The 18,427-nt window shown below is 36.9% G+C and overlaps 1 protein-coding gene across 5 annotated transcripts in view; it reads left to right on the top strand.

Moving 5' to 3' along the window:
- nipbl (Nipped-B homolog (Drosophila)) overlaps window positions 1-16,959 on the top strand; it is a 31,885-nt gene extending 14,926 nt beyond the window's left edge. For 4 of the 5 annotated variants that reach the window (XM_015374317.1, XM_015374321.1, XM_015374320.1 and 1 more), the window contains 31 exons: window positions 101-332; window positions 1,845-1,996; window positions 2,093-2,173; window positions 2,328-2,428; window positions 2,592-2,718; window positions 2,808-2,890; window positions 3,130-3,262; window positions 3,407-3,550; window positions 5,639-5,725; window positions 5,946-6,166; window positions 6,328-6,430; window positions 6,632-6,730; window positions 6,889-7,035; window positions 7,763-7,897; window positions 8,048-8,146; window positions 8,252-8,305; window positions 8,399-8,507; window positions 8,680-8,810; window positions 9,879-10,019; window positions 10,104-10,197; window positions 10,370-10,524; window positions 10,661-10,751; window positions 11,487-11,660; window positions 11,755-11,945; window positions 12,058-12,165; window positions 12,557-12,757; window positions 12,941-13,087; window positions 13,678-14,063; window positions 14,804-14,978; window positions 15,172-15,369; window positions 15,455-15,817. In XM_015374317.1, the coding sequence (XP_015229803.1) occupies window positions 101-332; window positions 1,845-1,996; window positions 2,093-2,173; window positions 2,328-2,428; window positions 2,592-2,718; window positions 2,808-2,890; window positions 3,130-3,262; window positions 3,407-3,550; window positions 5,639-5,725; window positions 5,946-6,166; window positions 6,328-6,430; window positions 6,632-6,730; window positions 6,889-7,035; window positions 7,763-7,897; window positions 8,048-8,146; window positions 8,252-8,305; window positions 8,399-8,507; window positions 8,680-8,810; window positions 9,879-10,019; window positions 10,104-10,197; window positions 10,370-10,524; window positions 10,661-10,751; window positions 11,487-11,660; window positions 11,755-11,945; window positions 12,058-12,165; window positions 12,557-12,757; window positions 12,941-13,087; window positions 13,678-14,063; window positions 14,804-14,978; window positions 15,172-15,369; window positions 15,455-15,817 (4,662 nt within the window). Of the gene's footprint in view, window positions 1-100; window positions 333-1,844; window positions 1,997-2,092; window positions 2,174-2,327; window positions 2,429-2,591; window positions 2,719-2,807; window positions 2,891-3,129; window positions 3,263-3,406; window positions 3,551-5,638; window positions 5,726-5,945; window positions 6,167-6,327; window positions 6,431-6,631; window positions 6,731-6,888; window positions 7,036-7,762; window positions 7,898-8,047; window positions 8,147-8,251; window positions 8,306-8,398; window positions 8,508-8,679; window positions 8,811-9,878; window positions 10,020-10,103; window positions 10,198-10,369; window positions 10,525-10,660; window positions 10,752-11,486; window positions 11,661-11,754; window positions 11,946-12,057; window positions 12,166-12,556; window positions 12,758-12,940; window positions 13,088-13,677; window positions 14,064-14,803; window positions 14,979-15,171; window positions 15,370-15,454 lie in introns of all 5 variants that reach the window. The other variant, XM_015374316.1, reaches the window with a different exon arrangement.
- The last annotated feature ends 1,468 nt before the right edge of the window (window positions 16,960-18,427 follow it).

Raw genomic sequence — 18,427 nt, 5'->3', positions numbered from 1 at the left:
CACCATTAACTCATGTTTTAATAGTTATAGTGTTTAACTGTCCACAAAGTGGATAAAGAAGATTTTTGAAAAAACAATTTTTTTCCTTTGCTATCCACAGGACCATGATGCTGAAAATGAGGAAAGGCTCTGGAGGGACTTGATAATGGAGAGAGTTACAAAGTCTGCCGATGCCTGTTTGACGGCTCTTAACATCATGACCTCGACACACATGCCAAAGGCTGTGTACATTGAGGATGTGATTGAGCGAGTTCTACAGTACACCAAGTTTCACCTTCAGAACACTCTTTATCCACAGTATGATCCTGTCTACAGAGTGGATCCGCATGGAGGTGAGTCACATCATCACTTTATTAGGTCATGAAGCAAAAATCTGTTAGTGGGGCGATTTTATTTGGAGCTTAACTGACAAAAAACAATCATAGCTACGGAAATTAATTACCATCTTTTCTATCTGGTTAGGAAGAAGGACTCTTTCTTTATTTTAAAACCGTTTAACTCGTGTTAACAAACGTATTCACATGCACTTTTAATTGTATTTGTTATCCAATGGAAACACTTAGATTGCAGAACTTTGCATAGCGAAAGTAGCAGAATAATGACAGTTTTGCTCACGTTTTTATGGAAACATGGGTAGCCTTGGATAAAACATTTTGAAAGTATCTTTTGGGTCATAGGAACCATAACACATTAAAAATACAATGGATTTATTAATCATATTTGGGGTAAAGAAGAAAGCAATTGAAAGAGTCTCAGAATGTGGACAGCCTTCATTGAAGTGCTGTTGTGTAAATGGAGTAAAAAATACAGCCTTTGAAGGATGTTACGTTAGTATTGCTGATTGGAACAAATATTTTTTTCTTTGAAAAAAGATGAAGCCCCTGAATTTGGACACAACCGTCTCTCAGGCTACTGGCACTCTGAGTAGATGCTCACCACAGAGAAAATATTAAAAAAAGAATGATAGTGATGGCAGCAGTTTTAAATCATGCTCTTGAGTGTTTTCATCCAGAAATGTAATAGAAATTAAGTAAAAGGGATTTTAGCATTTTCAATGCAGTCTGTAACAGACAAGGCAGGAAGGATAAAGCGACAGAAGATTTAACTGGAATTGACTGAAATCATGTTATAGGGATGTTGGACACAGCACAGATGTTTTCCATCATGCTGAAAGGGGTTGCCGACTGAAATTTGTTGCAACCTCTTCTCTATTTTATGATCTGTCAATGAAACCCTCACTAATTGGTTTTTGGTCATGCAATGGCAACAAAAGTTTACTTTCTTTGTTGTGTTGCAACCTTGGTCGATACTCACAAGTCGATACTAAGATGTTATGATGCTGAATGTGGAAATCTGTGTTCCTTTTATTTGAATATTCCTGACTCTCATCATGCAACTTAACCTTATTAGAATATATGACAAGCAGAAAAGTATGATGTGAAAATGCTCTGGATGTTGTGTAGCTGATAAGTTCTTATGCTCTTCCCACCACACAAATGTTATATTGTTCCATTGAGATAATTCAATATTTTGCTCTTGAATTAAGATGTCTTTTTTTCATTCTAAATGTTTCTCATCTAATTGGTAAATTGTATCACCTGGTCAAGCAAAAATTGACTTTCTTATATTTAGTTTCTAGAAAAAGGCTGCTACAGTTCAGGCTGATTTTTTTTTTTTCTCTCAGTCTAATGATGTTTGCATTATAGTAGTCAGTCAGTGAGTGAAGTTTATTTTATGGAAATCATGAGATTTTATATCATCTGTACGAGGCTCCTCAAGATATTATAGATTTAATCTTTTTTTTAATAAATTCTCAAAAATAAAAACTTTTTTGTTTCATCTAGGTGGCTTGTTGAGCTCCAAGGCAAAGCGTGCCAAATGCTCGACACACAAACAACGTGTAATTGTCATGTTGTACAACAAGGTGTGTGACATAGTCAGCAACATTTCAGAGCTCCTAGAAATCCAGCTTCTTACAGATACAACGATCCTTCAGGTAAAAAAAGAAAGCAAAGAAAATGTTTTGGTGGTAAAAATGGTTTCACATTGCTAAGCGTATGAAGTATGAAATATATTTTCTTCCTTTGTGCAGGTTTCTTCTATGGGGATAACTCCGTTCTTTGTGGAGAATGTCAGTGAGCTGCAGTTGTGTGCCATTAAGCTCGTCACCGCGGTAAGCCTTTCTCTGAATGCCAAAAGCCTCTTCAATTGTTTCATTTAATGACTAATTAAAAATCTTAAATTTCATGGAAAACTTGTTTTTTTGGGCTGTTGTATAGTTTTTATTTTTATGTGTTATACTTAATGTTCGATTTGTGACACTTCAGGTTTTTTCCCGCTATGAGAAGCACCGACAGCTTATCTTGGAGGAGATCTTTACGTCTTTGGCCAGGTTACCCACCAGCAAGCGCTCTCTTAGGAATTTCAGGTAGTTGTTTAAACATCTATTTATACTGAGATGTGAAAATAAACTGTTGTATATACACACACACACCAAATGGTATCAAAATGAAATGTATCATTTTAATTCTTTATCCAGAATGTTGCCAGAAAGAGAGCAAACTAATTGTCATGTCTTCTTTTTACTTTAGGCTGAACAGCTCTGACCAGGATGGAGAACCGATGTACATTCAGATGGTGACAGCTCTGGTGCTTTGCCTGATCCAGTGCGTGGTCCATCTCCCTAATGACAAGGATGTGTTTGAAGAGTACGACAAGGTAGGAAAGAAGACAAATGCACAGAACAAGCAAATATATTCTTCCCAATATTTTCTGATTAATCTGTTTTTGTTTCTGTGATATTTAAGGTGGATCAGGATGTTCTAATAACCAATTCATATGAGACGGCAATGAGAACGGCACAGAACTTCCTGTCTGTCTTCCTCAAAAAGTAAGATTTCTATTTTTAACCATTCATTGTTCAATATTTATGTTGATTTTTCAACTTAAGCCATGTTTTATGTCATGATGGATGAGTCTTTATGTTGCTGATATGATAAACTATAAGTAAAACCTTTAAGTTTACTTATTTCCTTTTTAAGATTTTTTTTTTCAAACAAAAATTTACTGCTTGTTGCTTGTGGTTCATTAATGATCCTTATGTTGTGCCTCTTTTGTCTTTGCCTTCAGGTGTGGCAGCAAGCAAGGAGAAGAAGATTACCGCCCATTATTTGAAAACTTTGTCCAGGATCTGCTATCAACTGTAAACAAACCGGAGTGGCCTGCAGCAGAGCTGCTGCTCAGTCTTCTTGGAAGACTATTGGTTAGTAAGAATAGTATGAATAAAGTTGCAAAGTTTCCTGAGCTATCAATTTTCGATCTGAATATAACTATCCTCCTTGTTTTTCATATTTTCTGTTGTTGAAGTTTTTCTCCATTTTTTATTTTTTTTTTCTTCTTCGTTCAGGTTCACCAGTTTAGTAATAAACAGACAGAAATGGCTCTCAGAGTGGCTTCTCTGGACTACCTGGGCACAGTGGCTGCCAGACTCAGGAAGGATGCCGTCACTAGCAAGATGGACCAGAGGTCTATTGATCGCATCCTACAAGAGGTAAGAAACCCAGGCTAAATTTGATTAGAGTAAATTGGTATTAACTAATGTCTGGGTGTTTGGATCAGTACATTTACAGCTATATTACAAAGCTAAGAGATTGAGGAATTTTTTTTAGCCATTTTGCGCTTATGTGATTGAATCAGCATCTTTAAAACAATATTTTGGAGAATGTTCTGGTATCTGGAACCGTTGGCAAACAGTGCTTTAAACTATCTCACACTTTCCAATCTGAAAGAGTATTTTCTGTTGAAGAAATGAAATGATGTCTACATAATTTAATAATGGTAATAATAAAGTTGATCTTCTTTTACTAAATGGAATCCTTTGCTACACATGAATTGTGTTTTGAGATTTTAGGAGGAAGCATTTGTCCTTTGGTTGAAGTATTTTCTTTTCTGGAGTAAGCCGACCTTACAATGTTAGTTTTCCCTCTGGCTGTCATTGGGTGGATCACAATTTATGGGAGGTGCTTTGAAAATACCTCCCATTCATGCAGTCTCTCTTTGTGACTTAAATGGAATGAAAACCCTGCTGGAAATCAGTGTTTCCATTCATTTCTACCGTTAAGATGGGTAACCATTTTATCAAGCATCTGGCCTTAATGTTAACTCTGACCAGCTACAGCAGGCTGGTATGCAATTCTGAAGGTATGCTAACCTTAAAAAAAAAACAACAAAAAAAAATAAAACTTTGATTAAGATAGAAAATTGCATCATTTTTAAAGGCAAGTAATTAATGTGACAAATGAGTGTACACAAAATGTGCAGCTATAGAGGGATTTTCCACGGTTGCCTTTAATTTAAAACGTATCAAATACTCGATCCAAAAACACCCAAACTCTCCGTCCATCCGGTCCCTGTCTCCAGGCCGCCAGCTGCTCACAACCCGAGGACTCTTTCTGACAAGAGTTATGTGTTTAAAAAGAAAAGCTTTTAACACAAGAATAGTATGAAGGAAAACTTTTGTGGTTTTGAAACCATGTTGTTTTCATACCCTGGTACACCATGAAACCAGTAACTGAAACATTTCTAACTCTGACTGGTGTCGTTTTTCCAGCGGAAGTTTTGAATAAGGGTTTTATGAAGAGTTCATAAGCAATTAGATTTTATTTACTAAGGTGTAAACACAACACATGGTGCCTCAAGCAATCTTACAATTTGAAGAAAAAAAGGCATATCAATATAATTGTATGGACAGATTGTAAATGAAATGAAGAACATATATCAGTTCCGGTTTTCGAAAGGAAAGCTGGCCAAGTCTGGCTGCCAGCAGCCGACTCTAATTTAGTTAAAAATATGTTAAAAGTAGACAGGGAACTTTAAAGACACGAGTATCAATCATTTAGAGAAAATACAATTTTAACCATCAAAAAAAAAATCTAAATGAGTATTGCTTCGAATAGTAAGCAGCCAGTCAATCCAAAAACAAAAACAGTGTGATGCTGGTAACGTTTGCAAATAAAACTGATCAATATAAAATGAAAACAAGGAACCAACAAACTGATTACCTAAAGGCTGATTATTTAAATCAGCTTGTGTATTATTAATGTTAACATTTACAAAAACATGCTTACCATGCTCCGTCTTATGGAGATATATGCTAAATTTAGGATCCTCTAACCACTTTTGATTAAATCCACTACTAGTCTGTAAAAAAAAAAAAAAAAAAATTAAATCCACTACTAGTCTGTAAAAAAAAAAAAAAAACAACTATATATATATATATATAAATAACACTTAGAATATAGGGGGGGGACGCAACAGTCGATTTCTGAAAATACTCCACTGTACCTTTAAAAAAAACCTTGTCAATGTTTTCTTTCTAAATAAAAGATCTGCACTCTGGAGACCAGTTCTGCTGTGTCTAGTCTTAAGCATCATCCTCCAGGATAAACTAGTCTGTATTAATACTAAATTTATTGTCAGAGTTATCATTTAAAGGTACCACTGAATGCTTTTTAGAAGAACCTAAACTAAGAATAAAATGCATTTTTTATTTTAGCATTGTTATTTTTACCTTCATGCTTATATTTTACCTTTGTTTTTAATGATCAGCGTGTGACATTATTACTCTGTGGTTGTCTAGTCTCAGGGCACCGATGAAACGCAGCAGCTGCAGAAAGCTTTACTGGACTATCTGGAAGAGAACGCTGAGACGGATCCTTCTCTGGTGGTGGGTTTGAATCGGACTCAGTAGTGTTGATGGAAATCTTTTTCCATTTGCTGAACAACACATTGAAGCATGAAACTTAATTTTAAAAATAAGAATGTTTTCAATACAAAAAGAAATATCCTGCACAGTAAGAACATGCAAAACCTTATTTTAGTTGGTTCATCCTGTTCAATGTACTGTAAGCTGCGCATAATCTCACATGTTGTCTTTGTCCTTCTAGTTTGCTAGAAAGTTTTACATTGCCCAGTGGTTCCGTGACGCTACAACAGAGGCTGAGAAATCTATGAGGAACCAGAATCCAAAGGATGAGGACTCATCAGATGGACCCCAACATGCAAAAGAGATGGAAACAACTGGTGAAATTATGCAGCGTGCAGAAAAACGCAAGAAGTTTCTGCGCAACATCATTAAGACGATACCTGCCCATTTCACCACACTGAAGTAAGGATTTTATTTTGCACAGTTGTGCTTCATAAAAGACCTCTTAGGCTAATCCTATATCTGAAGTGTGCTTAGACCTGCTGCAATCAATGTGGCTCTTCTCAGGTTGCTGTATGAATGGTCTCAACTCAACCTTTCCTTTCCTCCTCCTTTTCTTGCAGAATGAATTCAGACACTGTGGACTATGAAGACTCCTGTCTGATTGTGCGTTATTTGGCCTCCATGAGGCCGTTTGCCCAGAGCTTTGATATTTATTTAACACAGGTAAGATGAGAATCTGAACACTTTTTAATTAAGTAAAATCGCATTGACGGACATAAAAGCAACTGTTAATAGTTCAGATTTAGTTAATAACATTGACGAGAAGATGCAGTCTAATGTTCTCTAAACTACTCCAGGCTTTCTGAGAGCAGCTGTATTTAATTTCTACACCATTTTTATTTATTTATTTTTATTGTGTGATAGATTTTGCGCGTTCTTGGGGAAAGTGCCATTGCTGTAAGGACTAAAGCCATGAAGTGTTTGTCAGAGGTCGTGGCTGTGGACCCCAGCATTCTGGCCAGGGTATGTAAGAAGTTATATTTTTTGGTAAACATTGTCTCCAAATCTGTTCTTCTTGTCATTTTTCATGACACTAAGTTTTTGTTTTTTTAATTGTAAAAATAACCTTTATTTCTGATCTAATTATTTATGCAAACATTTGCTCCTTTCTGTTTTTTCAGTCTGACATGCAGCGAGGTGTCCATGGTCGTTTGATGGATAACTCCACCAGTGTACGGGAAGCAGCTGTAGAGCTGCTGGGAAAGTTTGTGCTTAGCAGACCCCAACTCACTGAGCAGTACTATGACATGCTCATTGAAAGGATATTGGCAAGTTATCTTTTCATTCAGTTGCTGGTGGTCAAACAAATGTTATGTTTTTTTTGTTATGTTGGCTACATAGCGGGGAATGTTGAAATGATCCCTCCTGTTTAAGTGTAGCAAAGATGAGACAGAACAGAACCATGTATGCTATCTGCATCGTTTTTGTGCTTTTAAAATGTGGGGATTTCACCAAGTGAAACATTTTGATGGCTCTGCTTTAAGGTGCGATTGGAGATTGCACTTCTTAAATGGATATGTTATTTCTGACGCCTGTACATTTTGTTTAGTTTTTCCTTGGTTTAAGTTCATCTCTTTAGACTTAGAACTTCTTTAAATAGCCCAAAAATAGCAAAAAAATACCCATAAAAAGTGGTTCCATAAAGATGTTCTACAGACATGTCCTGACAGAAATTAAAAGGTTCACCCTTATCTTGTACATAATACTAGATTGGCAAAGATTTTTTTTTCTGGGTTATTAAGCCGTCTGTACTTAAAGAGATGAAAAATTACTGTTTTGAACATCTCATCTGGTGAGTGAGCATATGGACATTGTTGGGTTGGTTGTCATGGAAATGTGAAGGGGGTTCATGCAAAGTTCACTTATTATTACTGCCCTATACTGCCACCTGCTGGCAAAGCAGTGTTTTTTTTATTTTTGTGGATATTTTTTTTTTGTTGTATATTGATAAAACATTTTTAATTAAATGCTTTTATAATTTTTTACGTTGCACAGGACACTGGAATCAGTGTAAGAAAGCGAGTCATTAAGATTCTCAGAGACATCTGTCTGGAGCAACCAACCTTCAGTAAGATCACTGAGATGTGCGTGAAGATGATCCGCAGGGTCAATGATGAGGAAGGCATCAAGGTATGGATCAGTCTATATGTGCCTTCTGTTTTTATATTATTACACTATGCCTTGTTGTCTAGTAAAAAGATTTCCAAAGATCTATTTTGAAAGACCTTTTTGTTGTAAATATTTGTTAAAGGTATTTAATCTGTTAATGCTTCTGTACAGAAACTGGTGAATGAGACATTTCAGAAGTTGTGGTTTACTCCAACTCCTGCGCATGACAAGGACACCATGACCCGAAAGATTCTCAACATCACTGATGTTGTAAGTTCAGCTGCCTTCTTGGTTTTTGTTGAACCCTGAAACATAGTTTAAGAAAGGCTTTTGGTTTGAGAACCTTCTAAAATGTTTGACTAATGACTCTTTCAGGTGGCTGCGTGTCGCGACACTGGTTATGACTGGTTCGAACAGCTTTTGCAAAATGTAAGTTTTAAGTTTTGTTTTGTTTTCTTTCTTTTTTATTGCATTTTAATTTATATTCAAAATCCTAAAAGGTGACTCTCTTATTTCTTCCAGCTCCTAAAATCAGAAGAGGACGCTTCATATAAGCCAGCTAAAAAGGCCTGTGTTCAGCTAGTTGACAACCTGGTGGAGCACATCCTCAAATATGAAGAGTCTCTTGCAGGTATGCAAGTCTAGTTTTGCTGCTGGGTCTCCTACAGTTTTCTGTTTGAATCCGTAATTGTTTATGAAGATTAAGAGTTTAATTAGTATGCTTGCTTAAACTGTACCTTTCTTTAAAGTTCATGTATAAGTAATAGTCTTGTTTGTTTTGTTTTTTTCATCGTTTTCCATAGAAAACAAAGGAGTAAACTCCACACGGCTCGTGGCATGCATCACCACCTTATACTTGTTCAGCAAGATTAGAGCACAGCTCATGGTCAAACATGCCATGACCATGCAACCCTATCTGACCACAAAGTGTAATGTAAGTTCCTCCATTACCTCTTCATTACATTTAGACCCATCAAAATTAAGACAATGTTTTATGGAGAGTTTTTTTAGCAGGATGGATTTCAAGCTAGTGGAGGTTTTGCACATTACGGTGTGCAAACATCACTCCTTATGATTTTATAATAAGTGAATAAGAAAACAGCTGCAGGATGCAGGAATTAATGAGTTTTATGTTGCCTTCATGGGGTATCGTAATTATGGTAAATATGAAACATGAAAATCCTACATAACCACACGCTCATCTCGCCACTGGAGCGAAAAACTAGAAAATTCTATGATACCAGAGTTGTTTAGATGAGGTAAACTTTGACCTTTTAAACAGCAGCAGAATGTTTCTGTATGGTGAATACTGCATCATTAAGCAATCTCTCCTGCTATTTGTAGCCTAAGCAATGGTGTGACATATTTGAAGGAAATGTATCACCATTTAAACTTGTGGTTTTTTAAATGACTTTTATGGATGAATGAATTAGGAATTCTATTCCTGTTTTGGCCAAGTAGTCAGGATAATATTTGGATCTAACATGTTTCTCTTTTCTGTTGCAACAAAAGCACAATTCACTGGAAATGTCCACTTTACTAGTGGTAGGAATCATCTTTAGAGACAATATGAAGGCAGCATTATACTAGAGCTTTTGACAATAGGTCTGTAAAACATCTCGTTTCATACATCACCCTTGAGTTTATATGTTCCAACTTTGCAAAAACGACTCAACCTGCACAGGTCCAAAGAGTGCCTTTGGTTGTGAAGATGTACCACAAAAGATTTGGTTATCTCCCTCTGTAGTTCAACACATAATTAGAGCTTTTTTTCTTACTGGCTGCTGTCTTTTTACAGCTTGGTTTGATTGTTAACAAATTAAAATGTGCCGATATATCTTACTCTGTCTGTGATGAGTCTATATGATCAGAGTTTCACTAGTACAGCAGTGACAACAAAATGTTTTTAAAAAATATTTCACGATTATATGGCCCCACTAGAACCGTTGTTTGGGTCCAATTAAACAGATTCTTTCAGGTAAAATATTTGTTTTCCCTGCAGACTGCCAATGACTTCATGGTTATCTGCAACGTGGCGAAGATCTTGGAGCTGGTGGTGCCCTTAATGGAGCACCCAAGTGAAACTTTCCTCGCCACCATTGAAGAAGACCTGATGAAACTCATCATTAAATACGGCATGACGGTGTGTGAAAGAGGCTAATCACAAAGCTGATGTGAAGTGGTGGAAGCTCAGTTTGAACAACAGTTCTATTCCTTTTATGTTTAGGTGGTCCAGCACTGTGTGAGCTGCCTTGGAGCTGTCGTAAATAAAGTTACGCACAACTACAAGTTTGTGTGGTCGTGCTTTAACAAATTCTACGGTGAGAAACATTCATTTTTTTCAACTCCATGCATAATATGTGTGACAGCCTTCTAAATCATGCATTCTTTTAAAAGTTGTCTTTACTTTAACATGAACAAAACACAGAAACGGAGCAGGCGAGCAGAATTGGGGGGGTTTATTTTTGATGCCATTTGTTTTTTTGTCCACAGGTGCTCTTAACAAATTCAAGATTCAGCATCAAGAGGATCCCAACAGCACCACATTAGTAGCAAACAAGCCTTTTCTGCTGCGATCGCTCTTCACTGTGGGTGCTTTGGGTCGACATTTTGATTTTGATCAGGAAGAGTTTAAAGGCCCCAACAAGGTGGGACAACAGCTGCACTTTTATTTTAAGACGGACAAAGTAATCAGTTGGAGCTTTGATTCCAATTGGTATTTGGTAGACCAAGAAGCTTCTGATTAAATATCTGATATTTAAATTTGTTCTTTGTCGTCTGCAGGTTATTATCAAGGAAAAGGTCCTGGAGCTCCTGCTGTACTTCACCAAGCATGATGATGAGGTGGTCAAGACCAAAGCCATCATTGGCTTAGGTAAGGTTTCTGTCTTTCTGTCTCTGTGCTGTTCAGAGGTATTTTTTACTTTTCCAGCTGCTCAGTTTTCCCAGGATTAACTTCCTAAATAGCTTCAAATGTTGAACAAACTTAAATGGGAGTGTCATTATGGACATGATTGCAAAAAAATGTATTAATTAATACAATCATCTTAAGATATGAGTTTAGTCTAAAATATATTTATTTTATTATGACGGAAAATATTCATTTTGTTCATTATCTTTCTGAATCGGTCATTAACAGCCAAATTTCTCTGTCCACCAAGTTGTTTGCTAGAAACAGATTTCTAAAAGATGTTATTGGCTTTAAATGTTTACACAGACTTTTACGACTCATCCCAAACTGTAACTAATTTAGTGGGAAACTGCTGGAATAACCTGGTTGGATAAATATTCACACCTTTAAATGAATCCTTTGTTTTGGAAGCGGCGTTTCATCTTGTTTGCTAACAAAAGGAATGTTACTGACTAGGCTGTTCCAGAAATGAAGAAGTCAGTCTGTTGTTGATTAGGGTGTATATTAGGGTTCACTTTAATACTGGGAAATTAAATCCATCCCATTTTCCTTTTCCTTGACTGATACTTTTGTAATATGTGAAAGTTTTGGTTCTTTGTAATCGCCCTCAAGCCAAAGCTTTAGCTAAAGGGTGCAAGTAATGTGTAGTCAGTGTTTTTGATCCTTACTGTATGTCCACTTTCTGTTCTTCTCTTGCAGGTTTCCTTGTCATCATGCATCCAAGCCAGATGTTTGTGCCTGAGGTGAAATCCTTGTACAATGGTATCCTGGCTGACAGCGCCTCTTCCATCAATCTCAAAATCCAGGTTCTCAAAAACCTCCAGACGTACCTGCAAGAAGAGGACTCACGAATGCAGGAAGCAGACCGAGAATGTAAGTGTAGCATCTTAACCTTTGAGGGGGGGGGGAAAGGGTGCTTGCCTGTGCCAGTATCTTAAATTATGTTTTTGGTGTTTGTTTCTTTTAGGGAAGAAACTCTCCAAACAGGAGGATCTGAAAGAGATGGGAGACATATCATCAGGGATGAGCAGCTCCATTATGCAGCTGTACTTAAAACAGGTGTTGGAGGCTTTCTTTCACACAGAGTCCAGTGTGCGGCACTTTGCTCTAAACGTCATCGCTCTTACGCTCAACCAGGGTCTCATTCATCCTGTACAGGTAAGAGGGTTTCCCAAACAAGATCAAAAGCGATCACAAACCTTTTTCTTTTGACACTTGCCTTCATCAGAAGCTCTTAACCAACACTCTTATGTCCACCTGTTCTCTGCAGTGTGTACCCTACCTCATTGCAATGGGAACAGACCCAGAGCCTAGCATGAGAAACAAAGCTGACCAGCAGCTGGTGGAGATCGACAAGAAATACACGGGATTTATCCATGTAAGCTGCTAGTAGATGAATACAAACCAACTGAAAAAGGAGTGATTTTTTATTTCCCCCTAATAATCAAAACATATTGACCATACAGGTGACCATTTTATTTAGTAACCATCGACGCCCTTCAATAAAATCTGTAATTTGACTACTAAATTGATATTTGGAAATTATTTTTGTTTTCTAAAATGTTGTTCTTCAATAAAAACAAGCTTCTAATCTCTTGATAATTATAATGATTGTTTCTTGTTGACCAAAACAAAAAAATGTAAAATGTTTGATGATTTTCTTTGAGGTACCAAAATGAAAACAATCCAGCCATGTTTTGTTGACTTAAAAAAAAGAAAAAAATGTCTGCTTGAACTTTCTGCTTATTCTTAACCCTTTTCTCTTAAAGATGAAGGCGGTCGCCGGGATGAAGATGTCATACAGTCTGCAGCAGGCCATCAATTTATCTCGTAAATCCATTGTTCGAGGCTTCAGACAGGATGAGACCCACTCTGCTCTCTGCTCCCACCTCTATACGATGATCCGGGGGAACCGGCAGCACCGGAGAGCTTTCCTCATCTCATTACTGAACCTCTTTGATGATAGCGCTGTGAGTCAACCTGCATACCTCTAATAGATTTTTTCTGAAAACCATATTAAATCACAAATAATTTGTAATCATACAAAGTAATTAAGATGTTTTTTTTATTATAAAATTGCTATAGAAAATATCTGTCATTGAAATTCTAACAGCTTATACTGCTTTCTTGTTTTTTTTGTGTGATTTTTGCAGAAGACTGAAGTAAATATGCTGCTGTTCATCGCAGACAACTTGGCTTGTTTCCCATACCAGAGCCAAGAGGAGCCTCTCTTCATCATGCACCACATAGACATCACACTGTCTGTTTCAGGCAGCAACTTGTTGCAAACCTTTAAAGAGGTAAATGGACAGGATCAGGGCTTAAATATGGAATTTGATTTAAATGTTTTTTTAGTTTGGATAAAGCATGGAGAAATGCTTTGAAAAACACTTGTACGTCTGAACTCCTTTCTTTCATCATTTACTATCCTTTTATTTCCATACTTCTTTCTTTATTTTCTTTCTTTCTTGTTCTCTACTTCCTTCTGTACTTTTACATATTCTTCCTTTTATCCTGTAATCCTATGACCCTCCCTTCCTTTCTGTACTCTTTCCGATCAACTTTGCGCTTTCAGGTTTTTCAGGTTCCACACTTAAAGTCTTCCCGCAAAGTAATGTCTGACATGCATTCATTATGAACTTTGTTCTTAAAAATATATGTATAAAAAAAACGTGAAATTAATAAAAGCTGGATAAATGATTGGGAGAAAAACAGTATGGTTGACATAAAATTATTCTAGGAACCCGAACCCTGCAGGATGTATGTTGATGTAAAAGTTTCTTTAATTAATATTTATACTGCAGGCATTCAACAGAACTTTGAAAAAAAATAATTTATCTTTTTTTCAGAGGAATAATTTACTGACATGATGTTGGTTTTTCCCCATCAGCTTCTACTAAAGGAGCCGAGACGTAAGGAAAAGAAAGTAAAGGTGTGGAAAAACACATCCGACGGTGAGGATGAGGAGAAGATGAACTGCGATTCTTCCAGAAGCGACGAAGAGGAAAACTGCAACAGTGACGGTAACGAAAACGAAGACAACAACGACGATGTTGTACATCGGCCAAAGAAGACGAGAAAACCTGTGGGAAACGAAGACGGCTCAGATTCTGAATCTGATTTGGAGGATTTGGATGTGGAGGATGTGGACAAAGTAATGCGGCTCCTGCCAGATAATCCCAGCGGCCTGTTGGACTTTGCTAATGCGGTTCAGGGTATCCTGCTTCTGCTGGTGCTCAAGCAGCATTTGAAGAACCTTTATGGGTTTTCTGACGGGTAAGATCTGTAATCAAACCCTTATAATACTGATCAGCTTCTTCTATAGACTCTTAGGCCTGCTTATCTTCACAAAAATCTTAAGTTCCTTTCTGTAATTCTATTTTAATCTCAACTTGTGACTCCTTAAGTGGTAATTTCAAGTTGTCCAGTTATAATTTACAAACTGTAGTTTGTTGAAGTATGCTGAATGTTACTCTTTTCTAGTCAATATGCCTTTAGTTATCAGCAGCATCATTATCAAATGGAAAATTCACATTTGCAGTGTCATAATGACAGATGTGCTTAAATGTAATATTTGTTGGGCTGTAATTTATTCCATGGCTGGAACATATTTAGCCGGTCAACTGGACCTCCACTGTCCTTTATGTCCAAACCTGATTATAGATCTTAGTGAGGACATCATGAATGGAAGTGTGTGTGTTGATCCTGTAAAAAAAATAAACAAAACAAAAAAACTCATAATTCATCAAAGTAGCTTCACTATAGGATAGTTTTAGACAAACATATTCAGATGTCTGCAGCAGTTCTGATATCTAGAGACGTTTATGCTGAGGAATAAGAGCTGGTGATGAATACGACTTATCCTAATATTCTTACTGGAATAATCTTAGAAAGTTAAGGTGGCCACTTTCGTCAGACTTGAAATGGAATGAGTGTCACATGGTTAGATTTAATTAAGCAAAAAAAAAAAAGGCCATCATAAAGCGCCTGACAAAATGCTCTCTCTCTTTCAACAGTAAAATTCAGAAGTACTCTCCGACAGAGTCGGCAAAGGTGTACGATAAAGCAGTGAACAGGAAAAACAACGTTACCTTCAGCCCAAGACAAACCCTGGACTTCATCTTCAACAACATGGGTAATGCCACGCTGACGGAGGACGTGAAACGGCGGATAGTCAAACAGTACCTGGATGTAAGTAATAAAACTAGAGCAGTGAAGTTTCTTCGTACAATTCAGCTTTTTTCCAGCAATCGAGCTTTGGCATTTCCTTCATTTTTACTTCTTCTCACCTGCAACTTAAATCATTTTAGGATAAATGCTTAAAACTTTCCTTGCTCATTTCTGTCACCATGATCTTTTAAACAATTGCCATCATGTCATGCAGTTCAAAGTTCTGATGGAACACCTGGATCCAGATGAAGAGGATGAGGAAGGAGAGGCCTCTGCTAGCGCCAACATCAGAAACAAAGCCATAAACGCCCTACTGGGAGGCTCTGGGCTGTTATCGGGACCCAGTCCGCGCAATCAGGCAGGACCGGAGACGGATGACGACGATAGTGATAGCGATGATCGGACCCCAGGGGTGAGACGGATAGATTCACCTTGTATTAAATGTTTCCTGTTAGGTCAAATCTAACTTCGTTTTTTTAACTTCCTTCTCTTGGTAGTCCTCTCGAAGGTCAAGGCGAGCAGGCGACTCCTCAGATCCAGGCCGAATGAGCGAAACGGTGGAAGCTATGGACGTGATCGCCCTCTGTTGCCCCAAATACAAGGACCGACCTCAGATTGCTCGAGTCACCCAAAAGACTGCCAATGGATACACAATCCACTGGATGGCAGGCTCTTACTCGGGACCCTGGGCAGAGGCCAAGAAAAGGGACGGCCGTAAACTGGTGCCTTGGGTGGACACTATTAAGGAGTCGGACATCATTTACAAGAAGATTGCCTTGACCAGCAACCACAAACTGAGCAACAAAGTTGTACAGACTTTACGCTCACTATATGCAGCACGGGAAGGAGGGGCTAGCTAATGGCTCCTGTTTTTTTTTTTTTTTTTTTTTTTCCCTGTTCCATTTCTACTTTCTGAAACCCCTCTCCTTCCCTGCTCCTGCTCCTCCTCTTCAACCTGTCACCTCCAACAACACAGCCAAACTTCACTGGATTCCTACCTAGCTCCTCATTTTTGTAAGAGAACACAAGAGGGCAAGAATATTTGACACTACATACTTTTACATGACTTATTCTTGCAAAAAAACGACACAAAACAGGAGACTTATATAAGAGGGACTTCTTATGTTTTGCTTGTGTACATGTTCAGAGGATAGAATCCTGAAGGCATTAAAGGAATAATTCTCCCAGATTATCCCTTAGAAGGCTATCGGAAGAGAGACCTGGAGGGAAATGTTTTGTCAACATTGTTGTGGGAGCTCTTTCGCTGTTGTGCAGCAGATTCTAGTCGCTCATTTCTACTCCCACTGTATCATAGTTTAACATGACAAAAAACTAAAATGTTTATATCTCTGAATACAAAAAAAGCTGTAAAAAAAAAAAAAAGAATAAAACCTTAAGTGAATGTTGGGAATTAGTCTTTTTGATGTTCTTATTCAAAGTGTTTTTTGGAGTTTATTATACAACTAGCACCCTGATGGTTTTTTTTCCTTATAGCTTTTAGATATTTGGGAAGAAAAAGTAAAAAAAGAAAATAAGATTTTTTATTTTTGTTCACGTTTATTTGTCCATGCTGTACAATGGCAGAGTCCTCTGAATATAATTTATTCTATTTCGAACTACGCATGCAGTATATGTGGCCTATTGCAGGAAGATATTTTGTAAATTTAGATTTTGTTGTATTAGGTCACCCTAGTAATAAGAGGAAAGGGATTCATACCCTTTTGGTGGAACAAATACTGCAATAAATTTTCTACTTCTTTCTCACTTGTCTGCTCAAAGTGTTAATATGAGTTCATTTTACAAATGAAAGCAAATATTTAATGAGGATGTTGTAATAGCATTGAGATAATTAGGATGGAATGTGACTGAAAGCTTTTACTAGTAATGCCAAGCATTGGTTTTGAGTCCATAGACCCAAACATAGCATTCTATGTTTTTTTCCAGTATAGAGGAACAAAGCTGCCACAGTTAAATAAGTTGTTAAATATTTCTATACCGCATAATTTAAATAAAATATGAAATACATGCATCAAATAAAAATTCTCTAATTATTTTCATCTTGCAATAATTTGTGTAACTAAAGGGGGAATCATTAAAATTATTCATAACTCAAAATCGTATATAAATATTTAAATAACTAGCTTTCTTGATGCTCTTTGGGTAGAATTTATTTTCTCTGTCAGCCTCACAGGTAATTTTACAGGTGGAGATTGAAGGAATTGGTCCGCTGTCGAGTTATTTTGCAGGTCAACTGATGTTGCAAGCACTGGATATATAAAATTTAGGGTTAAATTAATGATTTCAACAATATTGCAGCTCTAATAAAATCTAATTACTATCCAGAAGTTTCTGCAAGCCTAATATTACGCCTTAAAAGCATTAATATTATCAGATTTTCCATGTTCAGTTCTTGCTTCTTAAATGTATACCGTAGTAGTGGATGTTATTTTTCTGAGTCCATCATCAAAATAAGTGGTCCTCCTAATTGTCAATCATTCTGGTGATATGTTTACATAAGGCGGTCCTGCGTGCTCGTCCACATTTTCACCTCCTAGTGGTGAGAGACATAGCGGGAAAATTGTACATCTTTTTGGAAAGTGAGCTTGTATGAGCGACGCAAACAGCATCTTTTAAACAGAGGGTGTACGAGGAGAAATGTTCTCGTGCGTGTCTTCAATAGGTGTTCCCTCTCCAGAGCAAGTACTGGGTTGTGCATGTGCCTTTTTTTGAGTGGAGAGGGTGGTTCTTTTCAAAATTTGCAAAAACCTTCCACAATACCTTTAACTGTTTGTTCTATGGTATAAAGCACAGACTGAGGTATTTCAGTTTTGCTGTTACAAAACAAAACTTAAGTTATAAACCCTGTCAAAATAAACCAACCCGATTCTTCCCCTGGAATCTGTTTAGTGCTTTAAATAGTGTTAAGTTAGTTTTGTCTTGATAAATTAAGTGAAAGCACCTTATTTAAAAGAAACTTATGTTTGCATAGCTCTTTTTTTTTTATTTCTGTCTTAAAAAGCTTCAATATTAATTATATTGCCATATATATTCTAACTTTCTTTAATCGTGTAATTTTTTGATGTAATAAGGTTTAAAGTAAATGATCACGACAGTATAAGGTGGCACTGCGGCCATTGACTTGTCAGATCTTGCATATTTATTTTGTCATAATTGCTTTTAGCCTTTTTGAAGATCAGAGATATCATCCTATGTTTGTTTTTTTATTTGGATTCGTTTAAAATTGTTCCTTTATGGCTCCAAGTACAAATGTTTTTTTTTTCTTTCAAGATTTTTTTTCTTAAGTCTATTTATCAATTTGTGTTATAATTGGCACATCTTATTGAGACATCCACTCTATGTGAGACATTAGGTCTATTTCCATTAAAACCATCCTCCATAACTTGTTATTTTAGCTTTTAGTAAAATACCAGGAAGAACTCCACATCCATAATGCAATGATTTATTACACC

Source organism: Cyprinodon variegatus, unplaced genomic scaffold, assembly GCF_000732505.1.
Source record: "Cyprinodon variegatus isolate N-32 unplaced genomic scaffold, C_variegatus-1.0 Scaffold100, whole genome shotgun sequence".
Taxonomy (NCBI): Eukaryota; Metazoa; Chordata; class Actinopteri; order Cyprinodontiformes; family Cyprinodontidae; genus Cyprinodon; species Cyprinodon variegatus.
The sequence above is the reverse complement of the archived record's forward strand: the minus strand, read 5'-3'. Positions and strand labels throughout refer to the sequence as shown.